The following is a 19,503-nucleotide window of genomic DNA, read 5'->3' on the forward strand; positions in this document are numbered from 1 at the left end:
GTAGTTTCATTCCAGATTAGCATGTGCATAGTTTCATTCCAGATTAGCCTGTGCATAGTTTCATTCCAGAATAGCCTGTGCATAGTTTCATTCCAGATTAGCCTGTGCCTAGTTTCATTCCAGATTAGCATGTGCATAGTTTCATTCCAGAATAGCCTGTGCATAGTTTCATTCCAGATTAGCCTGTGCCTAGTTTCATTCCAGATTAGCATGTGCATAGTTTCATTCCAGATTAGCCTGTGCATAGTTTCATTCCAGATTAGCCTGTGCATAGTTTCATTCCAGAATAGCCTGTGCATAGTTTCATTCCAGATTAGCCTGTGCATAGTTTCATTCCAGATTAGCCTGTGCATAGTTTCATTCCAGATTAGCATGTGCATAGTTTCATTCCAGATTAGCCTGTGCATAGTTTCATTCCAGATTAGCCTGTGCATAGTTTCATTCCAGATTAGCATGTGCATAGTTTCATTCCAGATTAGCATGTGCCTAGTTTCATTTCAGATTAGCCTGTGCATAGTTTCATTTCAGATTAGCCTGTGTAGTTTCATTCCAGATTAGCCTGTGCATAGTTTCATTCCAGATTAGCCTGTGCATAGTTTCATTCCAGATTAGCCTGTGCATAGTTTCATTCCAGATTAGCATGTGCATAGTTTCATTCCAGATTAGCCTGTGCATAGTTTCATTCCAGATTAGCCTGTGCCTAGTTTCATCCCAGATTAGCCTGTGCATAGTTTCATTCCAGATTAGCCTGTGCATAGTTTCATTCCAAATTAGCCTGTGCATAGTTTCATTCCAGATTAGCATGTGCATAGTTTCATTCCAGATAAGCCTGTGCATAGTTTCATTCCAGATTAGCCTGTGCATAGTTTCATTCCAGATTAGCCTGTGCGTAGTTTCATTCCAGATTAGCCTGTGCGTAGTTTCATTCCAGATTAGCCTGTGCATAAAGTTTCATCCAAGATTAGCCTGTGCATAGTTTCATTCCAGATTAGCCTGTGCATAGTTTCATTCCAGATTAGCCTGTGCATAGTTTCATTCCAGATGAGCCTGTGCATAGTTTCATTCCAGATGAGCCTGTGCGTAGTTTCATTACAGATTAGCCTGTGCATAGTTTCATTCCAGATGAGCCTGTGCATAGTTTCATTCCAGATTAGCCTGTGCGTAGTTTCATTCCAGATTAGCCTGTGCATAGTTTCATTCCAGATGAGCCTGTGCATAGTTTCATTCCAGATTAGCCTGTGCATAGTTTCATTCCAGATGAGCCTGTGCGTAGTTTCATTACAGATTAGCCTGTGCATAGTTTCATTACAGATGAGCCTGTGCATAGTTTCATTCCAGATGAGCCTGTGCGTAGTTTCATTACAGATTAGCCTGTGCATAGTTTCATTACAGATGAGCCTGTGCATAGTTTCATTCCAGATTAGCCTGTGCATAGTTTCATTCCAGATGAGCCTGTGCGTAGTTTCATTACAGATTAGCCTGTGCATAGTTTCATTACAGATGAGCCTGTGCATAGTTTCATTCCAGATGAGCCTGTGCGTAGTTTCATTACAGATTAGCCTGTGCATAGTTTCATTACAGATTAGCCTGTGCATAGTTTCATTACAGATGAGCCTGTGCGTAGTTTCATTCCAGATTAGCCTGTGCATAGTTTCATTACAGATGAGCCTGTGCATAGTTTCATTACAGATGAGCCTGTGCATAGTTTCATTCCAGATGAGCCTGTGCGTAGTTTCATTACAGATTAGCCTGTGCGTAGTTTCATTACAGATTAGCCTGTGCATAGTTTCATTCCAGATTAGCCTGTGCATAGTTTCATTCCAGATTAGCCTGTGCGTAGTTTCATCCCAGATTAGCCTGTGCATAGTTTCATTCCAGATTAGCCTGTGCATAGTTTCTTTCCAGATTAGCCTGTGTAGTTTCATTCCAGATTAGCCTGTGCATAGTTTCATTACAGATGAGCCTGTGCATAGTTTCATTCCAGATGAGCCTGTGCATAGTTTCATTCCAGATGAGCCTGTGCGTAGTTTCATTACAGATTAGCCTGTGCATAGTTTCATTACAGATGAGCCTGTGCATAGTTTCATTCCAGATGAGCCTGTGCGTAGTTTCATTACAGATTAGCCTGTGCATAGTTTCATTACAGATGAGCCTGTGCATAGTTTCATTCCAGATTAGCCTGTGCATAGTTTCATTCCAGATGAGCCTGTGCGTAGTTTCATTACAGATTAGCCTGTGCATAGTTTCATTACAGATGAGCCTGTGCATAGTTTCATTCCAGATGAGCCTGTGCGTAGTTTCATTACAGATTAGCCTGTGCATAGTTTCATTACAGATTAGCCTGTGCATAGTTTCATTACAGATGAGCCTGTGCGTAGTTTCATTCCAGATGAGCCTGTGCGTAGTTTCATTACAGATTAGCCTGTGCGTAGTTTCATTACAGATTAGCCTGTGCATAGTTTCATTCCAGATTAGCCTGTGCATAGTTTCATTCCAGATTAGCCTGTGCGTAGTTTCATCCCAGATTAGCCTGTGCATAGTTTCATTCCAGATTAGCCTGTGCAGACTGCTTCTTATAGAATTTTACGTTTTAAGGAAGTCTTTAGGCACATGCATTACACCCTGTTTAACCAGAGCCAGGTTCAAATTAAAACTAAAATATTTTTGTTCACGTGAATTTAAACAAGTTTTTTACACTGTGGTTTAATTACAAGAACATCTTGTAAATTCACGTAAATTCACTTAAATTCAGGTAAATCCATGCTGGCACTTTGTCTAGCTTTGCAAAGGAGACTCCCCTACTTCAAAATCTCATAAAAACCAATGAAACATATTTGTCTATGGGTGTATGGTTATTTAGATATGAAAATTATCCCATAGTTGTTGCCGGCCTTTGAAATCTCTTTGCTTTGGCTGACTGCTCAAAGATTGTGATGTAAATTTGAAAGCAAAATGTGTTTCAATATATTCTGTTGTTGAGATGCGTATTTTTTCCGTGTAAGTTCTTTATTACTAAGGATGAAAAGACTGTGATGTACATTTGTTAGCAAAATGTGTCTCTAAATTTTCTGATGTTGACATTTGTTTATTTTAGTTTAAGTTCTTTATTAATAATGATTTAAAATTGTGGAGATATAAATGTCAAACAGTCGTGTTGAGACTTAATATGATATTTTTCGCCCAATATTTGCGTAAAGATCTTTGCAAACAGTGCTGTTGTAAGAGAAGACGGTTCAAATGTGTGGTTAATTTATAAAAATGAAGACATTAATAGTATCATAAAAATACAAAATAGTAACCCTGGTGAACTGTTTGAAAAAACATAAAGGAATGGAGTTAAATGTTATAATTAATTTTTAGTTGAACAAAGTGGACTGGTTTCATTATGGTAAGTGTTGCGGCAACATTTCTCTCAATGCTTAAGGATGCTGTGTTATGATTCGATCATGACTAAAAACTTGTTATGTGAAATAAATAGTGTCTTTAGATGTATATAATAATGTTTTTTGAAGAACATACGACTGACAGATGGTGACTGGTTATAGAAGTCATTTTCCAAATGAAAAGAAAATTAATGATTTGGGGATCATGGAGTGAACATTTATTTAAATGGAATGAAATGTTCAGAAGCTAAAAAAAACTTTTGGTAGTGTGTTGTATGAAAGAAGAAATGGATTTTTGTACAAAAGAACTCATAAGCCTTATTTGAGATGTTCTGTTGAATCACGATTGACAAAAAACCTGAATAAGACCTCAAATATTGACAACATTTACACCATGCGGTCGGTGACAAGGAGTTTGCATTAAGGGATGTTTGGGATATGAACACAAGATATGTTTAAAAGAAAGGTAATTTTACATAATTTTCTTAGGCTAGATTTCTATAAATATAAGCATAATATAAGCAATTTATAAGTATCATTATACTATAAGTATAATATAAGTAAATTACAAGTATAGTATAAGTGTAGTATAAGTATTCCATAAGTTCATGTATATAACAAGTATAGTATACATATACATATACTATTAGTATACTACAAGTATAGTACAAGTATACTATAATTATACTACACATATACTATAAGTAAACTACACATATAGTATAAATATAATATAAGTGTAACACTAATGCAGTATAAGTATAATACAAGTATAATAGTGTTATAATATAAGTAAAATAGAAGTAAAAATAAGTTTAATATAAGTAAGCAAAACTTTGGATTCCCAATAAGAGAGATGGTAATTGTTTTCTGTTTGAGTGAGTGACATGTGCCAATAGCAATAATATTTTTTCCTGACCTGATAATGTCTTATGTGACCCAGCCCAATGGGCATGTAAATCTAGTCATATCTATCGTGCAATTCTCTACTTGACCAACACGCTTATTAATCCTTTACCACTTTGATATGTATTTTGATGCATGTGTGGTCCCTTAGAAAGCTATATTTATTTAATTTGCACTTTCTTACTATATTCATGTTTTAAAGGCTCCATTTCCAACCCTTAGATACTGATGCCCAGCAACCCGCATAAAACCTGAACAGACTGCGAGTAACTCGCAGGCTGTTCTGGTTTTATGCTGTTAGCACATAGCCATGTTCACTTTGCTTCTGAGTTTGAAAGGTTTAAATTGTTCATATGTATTATTCATTCTGTATTGCAGTTTGACCAGGGTCAAGCCCGTATATTCTGTCACGGTTAAATAAGAGCTTATCTGCATAATTCCCTAACAGCCGTTGTGTCATGCCTCTCATTGTACCCATGACAATTAAATAAGCTAACACAGGAAATTAATCCAGCTTTCATGACCTAATATGTATGATAGAGAACAACTTTGGATGACACCAACATTTATGATTGTGCATAAATTTGAAGATTGTATGCTACCATTTTATATGTGTAAGGTTTTGTACTAGAGAGGCCATGTAAATACTCCAAGTAGACTCCATTATTAATATTTGGTTATTTCATGCAAGTACAAGTAGATCCAGCCAAAAGAGATGTAATTGAACCGGTGAACTTGTACTTATAACACTACTTTACCTATGGTAGCAAATTAGAAATAATGTACTAATTTGATTCATGTGAATGACTGTCACCAATTTATCTTATTTTCGCACCATAAAGTACCCAATTTACCATGGTACAGGACAATAACCATCACATTGTGAACAACATCAGTTTGAACCATGCAAGGGCATTCACAACTCCCCACCGCTGTCACAAAGACTGATGTCCACCAATATTTCCTAACCTGCTGTTTTAGATATACATCCTGCAGAGAGCGGGTTAATAAGACCAATTAGGGAAGGTATTGGTGCTGTGGACATCCTGTGATTGCCACAGTACCTGTGAATTGGGGGTAATTTATCAACCCAAACAGATAATTCACCCAAGGTGACAATCAACCCAAACATAGATAATGAACTCAAGGTGACAAAATTGTACACAAAGTTAGAATATAATTGGCCCCAAGAATATTGTTCAACCAACAATTGTGTGCCTGAAGAACCCTGATGATAGAGTACCAATTTTTCAAATGAAAGTATGCAAATACTGTAAAATCATACTTTTTTGTGAGAAACTACTTTTCGTTGATTTTGTGGATTGATTGATCCAAAAATTAAACCAAAACACATTTGAAAATGACCAAGTTGAAGTCCTTTTTCTCCCCCAAATCAGAAATCCATTAACTTTGGAGTTCATAAAAAAGTCAGTAAAACCCCCACACAATTTTCATGCCAACAAATATATATGATTTTACAGTATAGAAAATAAACACAAAACTTGAAAATTGTTTTCACACCCATTTGGTTACCATGAATGGACTGCTGAAAATTTATTATGCGAGGAAATGAAGTAATTACTTTATAAGAGATGGGAATGGATCATAAAACATAATACAATGTTTTGTTGAACATCTGACATCCTTGTGGTTGTTACATCCAGTGTTGCATTGAGAACAGAATGAACCTACGATCTGGGAAAACAGGTCTTAATGCATGGGATAATAGCTTGATTGGTCATTGTCGGCTCGGGTACAACTTTAATGTACCCAAGATACTCTTAAGTATATTAAAATGTACTTTGGGTACAAACAATATAGTTGTACCTTAGCCGACAATGACCAATCAACCGTGAGTTAAGTGTCATTCTGTGTTAGCCTGTACAGTTTGCACAGGCTGTTATCAGCAACCAAGTGTAGCTTGTGCATTCCACACAGGGAAATCAGGGAATAAAATTTCCGCTTTTATGTAAACAAAATTAAAGGAATATTTTTTATACAAAATCACCTCCATACCAATAGAATGGTCCCTTATTAGCCTAAGTGAACTAGGTACACAAGATTATCTGGTACATCACTTTATGCACATGCATTAGGCCTGATTTACCCAGTGCAAGCTCAAGTATTAAACAGCAGAGAGGACAATTGTGTTGTTTTGTTGGTCAGAAACAAAATGTATATATGTGAAAAAAACTCTCAAACTAGGTAAAGTGTAAAACTGTATTTTTGGCAAACATTATTAATAATAATATTATAATGATATAATTGTTCAAAAAAAATGGTTAAGGCCGGTTTATAATCATACCTTTAGTTTAGTTTAAAGATGTAGGGTTGTTTTCCACTTTACTGCACTTTAATTACTTTGTGGTCAAATCTAAAGCAAATTAAATATTACATGAGACTTTAAGTTTTACTCATTTATTTCTAAAATACACGTTGATTGCTGATAAATATGAAAGTGTTTCCAATTTTTACAGAAATATATGTTCAAGTAAAAAAAATATTTGCATAGTGATATATGATAAACAATATAATGAAAACAGTGTAGTTTATAATGCATACAAATGAGCTGTGCTCGGTGAAAAAAGGGTTTAATGCAAGTTCGTGAAGTGTTGTCCCAGATTAGCCTGTGCAGTTCATTTTATGATATTTTTTGTTTCAAGAAAGTCTCTTCTTAGTGAAAATCCAGTTAAGGCCGAAAATGTTATCACTGATTAGCCTGTGTGGACTGCACAGGCTAATCTGTGACGAAACTCTACGCACATGCATTAAACTGTCTTTTCACAGAGCATGGCACAAATAATTATTGCAGTAGATGGGATAGAAAACGTGCAAATTTTCTCATAATGTTCTGCAGACACATGTTTTGGAGGCTGTGATTGTCAATTTGGGGGACTGGATTGTTTTTGATACTGAAGCAGTGTTGATTAACTGAGAGGCAATTAAGATGGGCTGAGATAAGTAATTAACACCTGTCAGCTGTGGTCAATTAGTCAGTGGGGACAGTCATAGACTACCCTGTGGTCAGTGGAAGTGTCTTTGTTGATGTAAGAAATTACCCGAATTCTATGTTGAAGTAATGAATGGGACCTTGGGCCAAGACCAAGTCATAAGTTAAGTTTTTAGACATAAGTGAAATGCAGGAGCATTCATGCCCATGCAGACAAATTACTTGTTTGTTGTTGCAAATAATTAATCAAGAATAATGTCAAATAAGGAGAAATGAAGCAGGTCATAAAATAAACTTTATGAACTTAAAATATTTTTGTTTTTCCTTTTATCGTGTAAACCAGAATTTTATGTCCTTTGATTGTGAGGATTTATTTCTTAACCCTTTGCATGCTGGGAAATTTGTCGTTAACCCTTTGCATGCTGGGAAATTTGTCGTTAACCCTTTGCATGCTGGGAAATTTGTCGTCTGCTAAAATGTCGTCTGCTGAATTTCTAAAATTAGCATTTTCTTAGATTTTTTTTCAAAGAATACTATCAGAATAGCAAACAGTTTGGATCCTGATGAGACGCCACGTTCTGTGGCGTCTCATCTGGATCCAAACTGTTTGCAAAGGCCTTTAAAATTCAGCTCCAGCGCTTTAAGGGTTAAATTGAGACTAATGGATGATAATCCAAGCTAGAGCTGATCAATTATCAAGACACAAACAAATATTTTACTATCAACGTATAAAAACAGTAAGGATATCAAGCAAGGAAGGGTGTGGGGCTTTTTGCCATAACTTGTGACACTCAATCAAAGTAAATAAAGTGGATTTTTTATTTTCTTAATTTACATATTTATTTTTGTAAACCACAGTTAAACATTTTTGAAATTTTATGTAGGAGGCCATGTATGGCATTTTGCACGGGGGCGTATAAGGGATTGCAGGTTGAGGGGTATCATAACAATACCAAAGTGTAAAGGTGGAAGTTTGCATAGACATCCTTCTGGTAATGGCAAAGTTTATTTTGGGATGGATGATCCATAAAGATATTTTGCACTCCTACCTAATTTACTGACAAGACTCTCACAAAAGTGTTTGGTTTGGTCTGCAGCTGTGGGGGAGGAGCTGGAAAACTCGGTGGATACCCTTCCAGCATGGTGACCATCATGTGCGAGAGCAGGCATTGAACCCGCATATGCAACAATAAGTACACTAACCAACCGGACAGATACTTTAAAACTAGACTAAAGAATCTTGATATACTAGGGGGATTCTAAAAGAAGCACTTTTCACCTCGGAAAGCTGGGTTCAATACATGTGCGCAAAGTGTAAGCCACATAAGCCTGTGCAGTGTGCACAGGCTAATCAGGGATGACACTTTCCTATTTTATGGATTTTTATGTTATTGAGGAAGTTTTTGCAAACTGACAATCCAATTTATTCCGAAAGTGTTTTCCGCACAGGCTATAATCTGGGACAAAACTTTACGCATGTGCTTTAAGCCCAGTTTTTGCAGAACCAGACTCATAGAAGCACATATCACCTAGGAAGTCATTTACTATTATCAGCCTTTATGAGACACCATGAAGATAACACTGGTATTATCTTGGAGGGTTTGGCAGGAACTATGTCAAGAATTTCCCCATTCAGTACCCTGGGACAGTTTCATGGCACACTGTGTACATAATGGTGAGACAGCTGGAAATATTATACACTGTAAAATCATGTACTGTAAAATTTTTCATGGATTTCGTTGGTCCACTGAACCACTAATTCAAGTACCAACGATTATTTACACATTTTTAATCTGAAATCAGTCATTTCCGACATTTTCTTGTGCTGTCAGTTATCAGAGATATTTGTTTTTGTAATAGTTACTTCACTTCAGTAGTTCACATTACACTATATCTATCAGTTTTTCTTTTTTTAATCATCATCGTTAATGTACGTTTTATTAATCATGGTAAATAAATATAATAAATAGCATTACCAATTGTGGAGAAAAACACATTACTTTTACGTGACGTCCTAAAATTAACAGTTTGCAGATTTATCATATATGTCAATATGCGCAAGAGACATAACGGTTTTCACACATGTATTTTGGGGACCTTATCACTCAATGTTTTTACTAGAGGACCGATTGCGCTGAGAGGTGCAAATATTGTCAAAACAACATCGATGGCAATTAGCAAGCAGGGATCCACAAGTGCGCCGCTTTATCACTATTATTGATATTTATCGGCAAAACTTGCATGCTTCAGTGCATATTAACCTCAAGTCTTGCTGTCAACACAGATTAGCAGATTTTGCTTCGTTATTACTCTGGTTGTTTTAATAAAAGTGTAATTATTATGACGGTCAGTCTTCCCCAAAAATTTTAAATCCACGAAATTACGTGTCAACGAATTAGTTGTTTTTCATTCAACCACGAAATTTCATACCAACATAGGTATGACATGATGTAGTTCAATAAAAAGAAATTGTTCATGGACACTTAAATTTGTGGATTTCTATGGGAAAAAATAAGAATTTTCTTCTGTCATTTACCAATGTGTTTGTATCAAATTGGCAGATCGGTCAAACCAAAAAATCAACAAAAAGTTATTGACCCATGAATAATAAGATTGTACAGTATGTGAACTTTAATATACTATTGGCTGCTTGGCTGCACTATCAACGTGTATGTGTACATTCTGCAGATATATAATGATGTTTTTTATTGAGCAATAATTTAATAAGTAAGTGCAGTTTTATTTTTTCATTACGTATTTGCTGATTTCCACTGATAAGGCCTCAGACAGAGCTGACAAATCGCCAGAGTGTGACATTAATTATCGCTAACACGAGCATTGTAAGGGACACCCATTGCCAACTTGCTACATTTATAATCACATAATGATAGCCTGTCAGTATAGCAAGAATTATGTCTTCATTTAAGAGAAATTCAATTTTCTGATGTTTATCTCTCTCTCTCTCTCTCTCTCTGTCTTCTTTTGAGCTGCTGTCGGTTTTAAAATATCTTTGTTAATAGACTGTTGATTTCATATATGGCTTCAGTATGCAGGTTAGTAATATTTATTTATTTATTTTTATATTTATTTATTTATTTATTTATTTATTCATTCATTCATTCATTCATTCATTCATTCATTCATTCATTCATTCATCCATCCATCCATCCATCCATCCATCCATCCATCCATCCATCCATCCATCCATCCATCCATCCATCCATCCATCCATCCATCCATCCATCCATCCATCCATCCATCCATCCATCCATCCATCCATCCATCCATCCATCCATCCATCCATCCATCCATCCATCCATCCATCCATCCATCCATCCATCCATCCATCCATCCATCCATCCATCCATCCATCCATCCATCCATCCATCCATCCATCCATCCATCCATCCATCCATCCATCCATCCATCCATCCATCTATCTATCTATCTATTTATTTATTTATTTATCTATCTATCCATTTATCCATTTTTTTATATATATTTATTTATTCATTTATTTATTTTTATATTTATTTATTTATTTATTTATTTATTTATTTATGTATTTATTTATTTATCCATTTATTCATTTATTCATTTAATTTTTCTGTCTATTTATTGATTTAAAATTTTATGTATTTTACTTTACTAAATCCATTATAAAAGCACTTACGCACTCACTTAACATAATAATTAACTTTATAATTCATTCACTCGCTTGCTCACTTAATAATTCACTCACTCACGCACTCACTAATATAATAATTCACTCTCTCAATTAATAATTCAATCGCTCGCTTGCTCACTTTATAATTCACTCATTCACTCACTCACCCACTGAATGATTCACTCACACTCTCACCGAAACAATTTAATACCAGTAACTAAATAGTCCTTATACTTCTCAGTATTACTGATGTTGGTCTTTCTGACCTATGCCGAAATTTCTTACCCAAAGTGTTTATTCTGGCAAAAATAAGTAACATGCCAGTCAGGTAATTGGGTAATTAGAGAAGGTATTAATTGAATGCCCATATTTTCCCATGCCAAGGTCAGCAACAGCCTGTATTGTTCTTGAATATGATCTGATGCCAAGGTTTTGACCAGTATCCAAGGATTTCTGGATCAGCGCTAAATGGGGTTAATTGACATGGTTGTTTGCAAGATGGATGCATGCTTGTTGCGTTGAGCAATTATAACTGTGTATGGTTTGTTTAGGATCAGTGCCAAAAGTCAATATCTAAATGGTCAGTTGTATGGCTGATTCATACTTGTTGCATCAATGCGACGGGCATATAGTCATTGTATATATGTGGAATTGATTTAATGGATGACTGATGTTATGCTAGGAATTTGTGTTACAGTCATACCTCTCTCTACAGACCACCTAGGTAGTGTGTATTTGACAAGGCAAGCCTTGTATATATCGTTATAGTGACATGTGATATTCATAACCAACTAATGTCTTCTACAGTTCTTTCACTTGGCAATATTCTATGATATGAGTCGCGTTCTGAGAAAACTGGGCATAATGCATGTGCGTAACAAAAAGTGTCGTCCCAGATTAGCCTGTGCAAATTGCACAGGCAAATCAGGGACGACACTTTCCGCCTAAATTGAATTCTTGCTAAGAAGAGACTTCATTTAAATAAAAAATGTCTTAAAAGCAGAAGTGTCGTCCCTGATTAGCCTGTGCAATTTGCACAGGCTAATCTGGGAGGACACTTTACGCACATGCATTATGCCCAGTTTTCTCAGAACATGACTCATATGATGCCCATTAGTATGAATATTCTCTTTTTGTTTAAGCTCATCTCAGAAGATGAGATTTGAGTTTCCACTCAGCTGAGAATGGAGATTGTCAGTCAGCTCATTACAATCTTAACCCTTTGCATGCTGGGAAATTTGTCGTCTGCTAAAATGTCGTCTGCTGAATTTCTAAAATTAGCATTTTCTTCATTTTTTTTTCAAAGAATACTATCAGAATAGCAAACAGTTTGGATCCTGATGAGACGCCACGTTCTGTGGCGTCTCATCTGGATCCAAACTGTTTGCAAAGGCCTTCAAAATTCGGTTCCCGCACTGAATGGGTTAACCCTTTCCCACTCAGAAGCTAAGTGAAAATGGCTATGTGCAAAAAGCATAAAGCTAGAACAGCCTGCGAGTTACCCGAGTCTGTTCAGGTTTTTATGCTGTTTGCTACTCATCAGTAAGCCTTTAAAACTTGAATCTTGTTAGAAAGGTCTTTAATTCAATTTAACTTTCTAAGGGAATACAAATGCGTCAAAATATTTATCTAAGTGGTAAAGGGTAACAATTCGGTCTCAAAACTCAAGAAAGCTTTGGTGAGCACCAAATTGATCATTATGGTCAAGCTGATGTAAAATATTGAGAAGAAACTCAAAAGTTGCAAGAATGTAAAAGATTCCGAAAAAACTCAAAAGTTGCAAGAGTTGCATGTTCCAGGCTATCATTAACTTAAATCTTCTTAAAAAGATGCGCATGGTGTTTGGAAAGAAAGGAAATAATATTGACAAGTATGGAAAAAGGAACTGTTATTTTCCAGTGATCTTTGTGATTTATTTGAGTAGCTTTCTGAGAAAACCGGGTTTAATGCATGTGTGTAAAGTGTCGTTCCAGATTACCCTGTGGAGTCGGTACTTGCTTTTAAGGGACGATACTTTCGGTCTAAACTGGATTTTTTTCTAAGAAGAGACTTCCCTTTAACAATAAATAGCTTAAAAACAGAAAGTTTCCCTGATTAGCCTGTGTAGATTGCACAGGCTAATATGGGACTTCACTTGCATTAAGCCCCATTTTTGCAGAGCACAGCTCATGTTGATATTCACAATGAATCAGCTGATTAGGCACACATTCTTTGCTATAAGACTTTGTGGCTAGAATACAGCAAATTAACACTTCATTCAAGCCACATGCTAAATTGCCTTTTTAATGCACAGTGATTATCGTACATGCTTCCACTTTCCTGGAATTGTCCAAACAATGTTCTCACTGCTGGTTTCGTAGGGATCTTGAGCATTTTTTTTTATGAGATTACATGTAATAGCTTTTTTTCTGTTTATCTTTCTTGTGTCGAATTTTCAAGCATATCTGACTTCCAGGTGTAGTTTATTATTATACCCCAAGGAAACATTGTTTTGATAGTAGGGTGGCATTTTTTCACGGTGGGGTGGAGCCTTGAAACCTAACTAAAATCCATCACCCTACTAATCCAACTTGACTTGATGGTACTTAGAGAGATAGTGTGCTAGCAGTTTTATGGCACTTTTTTAAGAAAATGTTGAGGTTTTATGAGAAATGGAATTTAAGATCGGAGGATATCCAAGTGCCCTAAGCTGTGTTAAATAAAGATTTTTCTCAAACAGATGCAGACATGTGCAGTATCTCTGTTTTTTGTTTGATATCTGGCATCTTGCAGGAAACATGCGAGTCCTGCTGAATTGTGAATACAAGTGTTATCTTTAATATGGTGATAAATGCAGATGTCTGATTATTAATATAAAAGATGTATACTAAATGAGCAATTAATCTGAAGATAATGTTACTCAGAAGTTGATATCACACCATCCCGCAATTGCTATCTTATCTTTTAGCACCTTGATGGGAAAACAGCTGATAACCATGACAATGAAATGTTATGAAACATGGTTTATTGTTCTTTATGGATTATGAAAGTGTACAATATGGATGAATGGTCTTTAGAAGGGAAGCATCTTCTTAGAAAATTTTAATCCACTAATTAAAAAAACTGTTGGTATTTGCATGATGTCATGAATATACAATTTCTTCCATATAAACTTTTTTTTTGCAAATGTGAATAACACTGATATGTGAAAGTTGATCTACAAAAGAGGATCTAATATGGAAACATTGTGAAGGAATGTATGGGAAAACAGATTTAATATGACGACATAATGGACATCGTGACTTGGTCTTGAAAAAAAATGAAGGTAGTGATTTTCAGCTTGGAAGAATGGATGATGTTGTTAAAAATTATCCCCTTTTAAAATGCTAAGAAATGAGGTGCAAAACATGGATTTCACAATTTATATTCAGGTGTGTTGAGTTACTGTCTATCAATTGTAAAAAAAAATTGCATTTAAACAAAACAAACGAGCCTAGCTTTGGGAAAACAAAGCTAAATGCATGTGAATAGTGTTGTCCCAGATTAGCCTGTGTAGTTTGCAGTTGTAGTTTGCAGAGGCTAATCGTGGACAACACTTTCCGCGTTTATGATAATTTTCATTTAAAGAAAGTCTCTTCATAGCAAAAATCTACTAAAGTGAAAGAGTCACTTTCTTCACATGATTTAAGCACTTTTTTCACCAAGCAAAGCTCAAATGATTGATTTTAATTTACTTCATTTAAGGTTTTATCTTTTGTTTATGTTTCATCATGCTCTCTCTGTCTGTTCTCTTTACCATTTCGTATAAGTACCCTTGACACTGGTCTTTCCTTAACTTTTTATACAGGTCGTTCTCTGTTAAAAGGGGGTTGAATGCCTGTGCGTAAAGTCTGCACAGGCTGATTAGGGACCACACTTTCCGCCTAAACTTGATTTTTTGCTAAGAGATGAGATGTTTTTGAAATAAAAAATATCATGCAAGACAAAAGTGTCTTTCCTGATTAGCCTGTGCAGACTGCACAGGCTAATCTGGGACAACACTTTACATGCATTAAATCCCCTTTTCACAGAGCATGGCCTACGAGTTACTCGCAGGCTGTTCTGGTTTTATGCTGTTTGCACATAGTCATTTCACTTTGCTTCTGAGTGGGAAAGGTTTAAAGGAATAAATACATTAGAAGACATCACAGTTTGGTGTCTTGGAAGGTTCAAGCGCAATTGTGACCAGTTTAACTTCTGCAAATATTGCTCTCCAGAGTTCTTATGGTGCCTTATTTGTCAATCAAGTGGGCCATTACTGTTTCATCTATTTGTCAAATCAAGTACACCATTATGAGAACAATTTTTAGGCCACACAAACGCGATTCATGCTTTTATCATATGCTTTAGACAGTTAATGGTTGATTTCAATGTGTATTCACTGTGTTAACAACATTAATGTTGTTCTAATTGATTGTTTAATGTTGGTCAGATAATAGTTGTATATTTGAACCTAAATGTCTGCGATTCTAAAAAATGATCAGAATTTCTTTAAATGAAGCTTATGCTAAGTTTTGTACTAAAATGTATGTTAAAAGAATTCCTAATAAATCACACAAACAATACATTACAAAACTAAAACAAGAGGTCATTGGAGTTGCTATTCAACCATTCCTATCAAAGAAACTCAAGTTATGCAATTTTTGTACTATTAAGTTGGATGCATTATGATTTAAAATATGAATTCATATACTTACTTAAGATTACAAACATTTTTTATATAGAAAATATTATTCATCGATTCGGAACAATAACAATCTTTCCTTGGCCTTACATGTGGCCCATTCCTAGATTTGTTGATATTTTTTATGATAAGAGACAATATAATTGGAACTATCCATCTCAATTTTGTTATTATTTTCTGTGATCCCAACTAGCCGTCAGACAATTTGTTGTTCTCAGCTTCAGCGGCCAGCTTGTTTCCTCCGAAGAAATATTATTCTTCATATTAAGTTGACTGATTGTTCTGAGAGAATTCATTGAAATAATAACTTGAAACCTGTAAGATCCAGCAGTTAAACAGAAGACAAAAACTAGTTACTGTAAAATCATTATTATTTAAGTCTTGTTCTGAGAAAACTGGGCATAATGCATGTGCCGCAATCCGCACAGGCTAATCAGGGACGACACTTTCAGCTTTTATGCCATTTTTTGTTTAAATGAAATCTCTTCTTATTAAAAATCAAATTTTTGCGGAAAGTGTCGTCCCTGATTAGCCTGTGCGGATTGCACAGGCTAATCTGGGACGACACTTTACGCACATGCAATATGCCCAGTTTTCTCAGAACATTATTTGTGGGACATCAATTTTCTTTGATTTTGTGAGTTGTCACCAATCTTCGAATTTAACACAAACACATCAGAAAATGATCATCGCCAATTTCCTCAGTTTTTAGCCAAAAACAGAAAATAAATAAATACGTGTTCACTAAAAAGTCATTTTTTCAGGCTGTGCATTCAAAGACTTAAACATTAAGTATACCATCAAACATTGCATTGATTTTAACAAAAGTTATATGATATATAATAATTATCTGCTTGAATTTTCAGTGTAAAACATGCTGTCTAGGTATATCCTTGTACCAGTAACACATTATTTGGAAACAACATAAATTGTTTCTGTACATAATTATTGTTCATATCATGAATAAATTAAAAGAAATTATTGTAGAAGCATCGTAATAATAATAAATATTCGTATTAGCTGAATGACTCAACAAGATTATTTGCAATCAGTGTAATTGAATTATAGGATGTACATTGATTAATATCTCTGCCAATTAGGCCCAAAGAAATAACCTGTCTAATTAAGACACCCCTCTGAGAGAGAATGTTAATACAAAATGCATGAATTAATGCTAATTAGTAAAGAATTAAGTATTTGGTCGTTTTTAATACACCCCAGATCCATGTCTCTTAAAAAATTGAATTCATTTTCATTATTATTATGAACACATGGAGCTTGTATTGCTCGCAAGTTAATTTTGCTGTATAAACTATTTCTGCTGTTGTTTCATTTTCCCAGTCAAGGTATTATGAGAGGTAAAACATATGCTGGGAAATTTGTTGTAGAGGATTTTGTTTCAAATTGTGAAAAAGAATGATAACTTTGGCTGTAGCCACTGGAATGATGTTACCTGAATTCTTGTTCCAATTATTTGAGGCAGACCTTAGATTAACAAAGGAAGTGGATTTGTAGGGACAGGTCTTAGAAAATAAGATTGGAATTTATAACATGTAATAATTGTTGTGCATGTTAAAGTTTTAAAAGGTTAGCTTTTTAGCAGTGTGTTATGAATTTAAGTAAATTAGAATTTAAAACATGAAACAGTTAGTGTACGTGTACACAAATTAAGTTTATAAGCATGATATTATATCATTACAGGAATTTAAGTTACTAAGTTACTATTATTTAAAAAAATCACGAAGGATATTTAAGTACATCTGGACAGGTAGTTAAAATAGAATATTACCTTTTGTTAAAAATTGATTTGTTGATTACTTATTATAATATGAATGCTATTAAAGTAATTTATGAACTTTAATTTCTCATTTTAAACTTAAATATTTTTTTTTATCAAAAAAACAAATCTTAATCTGGCTTTTATTTTAGTATAAAACAGCGATTTTTTTCCTTCTTTATAAAGTACCGGTAAACGGCACTTTCCCAATTGCGAAAAAACTACAAATTTCCCAATTGCTGTCCAAAAAATTCACAATTTAAGGTTAAAAAAAAAAAAATGTTTTTTTTGTGGAAAATGCGACATTTTGTTAGTTTCCCTATGCAGCTCTATCATTTGAACCTAGGTAAATATAATATTGACAGCTTGAAAACACTTAGTTATCAATTTTAAAGTATTTGGGAGCATAAAATCAAATACACTAATTTTCCAATTTGAGGGTTTCACGACTCGATTTTTCCCAATTTTCAGGCTTTCACGACTCAATTTTTCACAATTGGACCGGTACGGGTACTTTTCCCAATTGGACAAAAAAAAATTCGCTGGTTAATGGCCTGTTTTATTAAATTTATTAATTCATTGAAATATTTGTCAAACTTGCTGTTGACACTGATAGTCAAATATGCATAATGTATTTCTTAATTTAAACGGTTTGTTTTTGGCACCTGTACTGGCGCCTTTTATCAATTTATGTTCGTTCTGGGAAAACTAAGCGTAATGCATGTGCATAAAATGCAGTGCTCTAGCTAGGATTTGAAAAGGGCAGGGGGGCTTTTCTGTCAAAAGGGCACTTTGGATGCGCAGTATTTTGTCAAAAGGGCATTTACGAGCGCGCGGGCGTTTCTGGAATGCTTCCTCTTGCATGTTAATTTATATGTCATTAATAATTGTTAGAATATATTATTCCTATTATTATTAAACAATTCAAATATAAAGTATACAATGAAGAATAAATTAATTAATTTAATGTATTGTAATGAGAGGCTATTAATCATCATATGTAAAAAAAAAAAATAATAATATTTTTTTAAGGGCAGGGGGGCCCAAGGAAGGGCAGGGCGGAGGTTTGGGAGGGCAGGGCGGGGCGCCCTTCAATTTAGGCCCAACTGGAGCACTGCATAAAGTGTTGTCCAAGATGAGCCAGTGCATTCTTCACAGGCTAATCAGGGACAACACTTTTGGTGGTTATGGAATTTTTATGCTCCCCAAAATTTATTTTGGGGGGAGCATATAGTCGCCGCTTCGTCTGTCCGTGTTTGCGTCTGTCTGTCTGTCCATCCGTGCACAATTTATGTTCGGGCTATTTCTCAGCAACTAATGACGGGAATTCAATTAAACTTTATGGGAAGCTTCACTACCAAGAGCAGATGTGCATATTATCAGCGGATTGTGGTCTGATGAATTTTCACAGAGTTATGGCCCTTTGAAATTTTCTATAAAAAAATTCTTATCCCCCCAACTACTGTGCCCTCAAGACGTTTCCTTTAATCTGAATATATAGTGCAATATTGTGACAAAAAAACCTTTGTGGAGCATCTGACCGTCTCCTACAGTTTGTTGTTTATTTTAAGGAATAAGTCTACTCTAAAGTAAAATAAATTTTAGTTGGAAAATGTCATTCCTGATTGGCTTGTGCAGACTGCAAAGGCTAATCTATGATTGATGACACTTTAATCACATGCTTTAAGGCAAGTTTTCTCAGAACGTGTATTGATTGATGACACTTTAATCACATGCTTTAAGGCAAGTTTTCTCAGAACGTGTATTGATTGATGACACTTTAATCACATGCTTTAAGGCAAGTTTTCTCAGAACGTGTCCTGATTAATGACACTTTAATCACATGCTTTAAGGCAAGTTTTCTCAGAACGTGTCCTGATTGATGACACTTTAATCGCATGCTTTATGGCAAGTTTTCTCAGAACGTGTACTGATTGATGACACTTTAATCACATGCTTTAAGGCAAGTTTTCTCAGAACGTGTACTGATTGATGACAATTTAATCGCATGCTTTAAGGCAAGTTTTCTCAGAACGTGTACTGATTGATGACACTTTAATCACATGCTTTAAGGCAAGTTTTCTCAGAACGTGTACTGATTGATGACACTTTAATCAC

The 19,503-nt window shown here is 35.0% G+C and overlaps 2 protein-coding genes across 8 annotated transcripts in view; both read left to right on the forward strand.

The window, feature by feature from the left end:
• The window catches only part of LOC127847297 (dnaJ homolog subfamily C member 7-like), a 186,099-nt gene that overhangs the window by 152,750 nt on the left and 13,846 nt on the right, over positions 1-19,503 (forward strand). The window lies entirely within an intron of this gene.
• LOC127847282 (microtubule-associated protein futsch-like) overlaps positions 1-19,503 on the forward strand; it is a 114,437-nt gene that overhangs the window by 57,489 nt on the left and 37,445 nt on the right. The window contains exon 1 of one of the 7 annotated variants that reach the window (XM_052379090.1): positions 14,090-14,316. The exons of the other annotated variants lie outside the window; for them this stretch is intronic. Within the exon in view, the coding sequence (XP_052235050.1) occupies positions 14,269-14,316 (48 nt within the window). The 5' untranslated portion in view covers positions 14,090-14,268. Of the gene's footprint in view, positions 1-14,089; positions 14,317-19,503 lie in introns of those variants that run through there. 7 annotated transcript variants of the gene reach the window in all.

The sequence above is a fragment of the Dreissena polymorpha genome, chromosome 10 (genome assembly GCF_020536995.1).
Source record: "Dreissena polymorpha isolate Duluth1 chromosome 10, UMN_Dpol_1.0, whole genome shotgun sequence".
Classification (NCBI taxonomy): Eukaryota; Metazoa; Mollusca; class Bivalvia; order Myida; family Dreissenidae; genus Dreissena; species Dreissena polymorpha.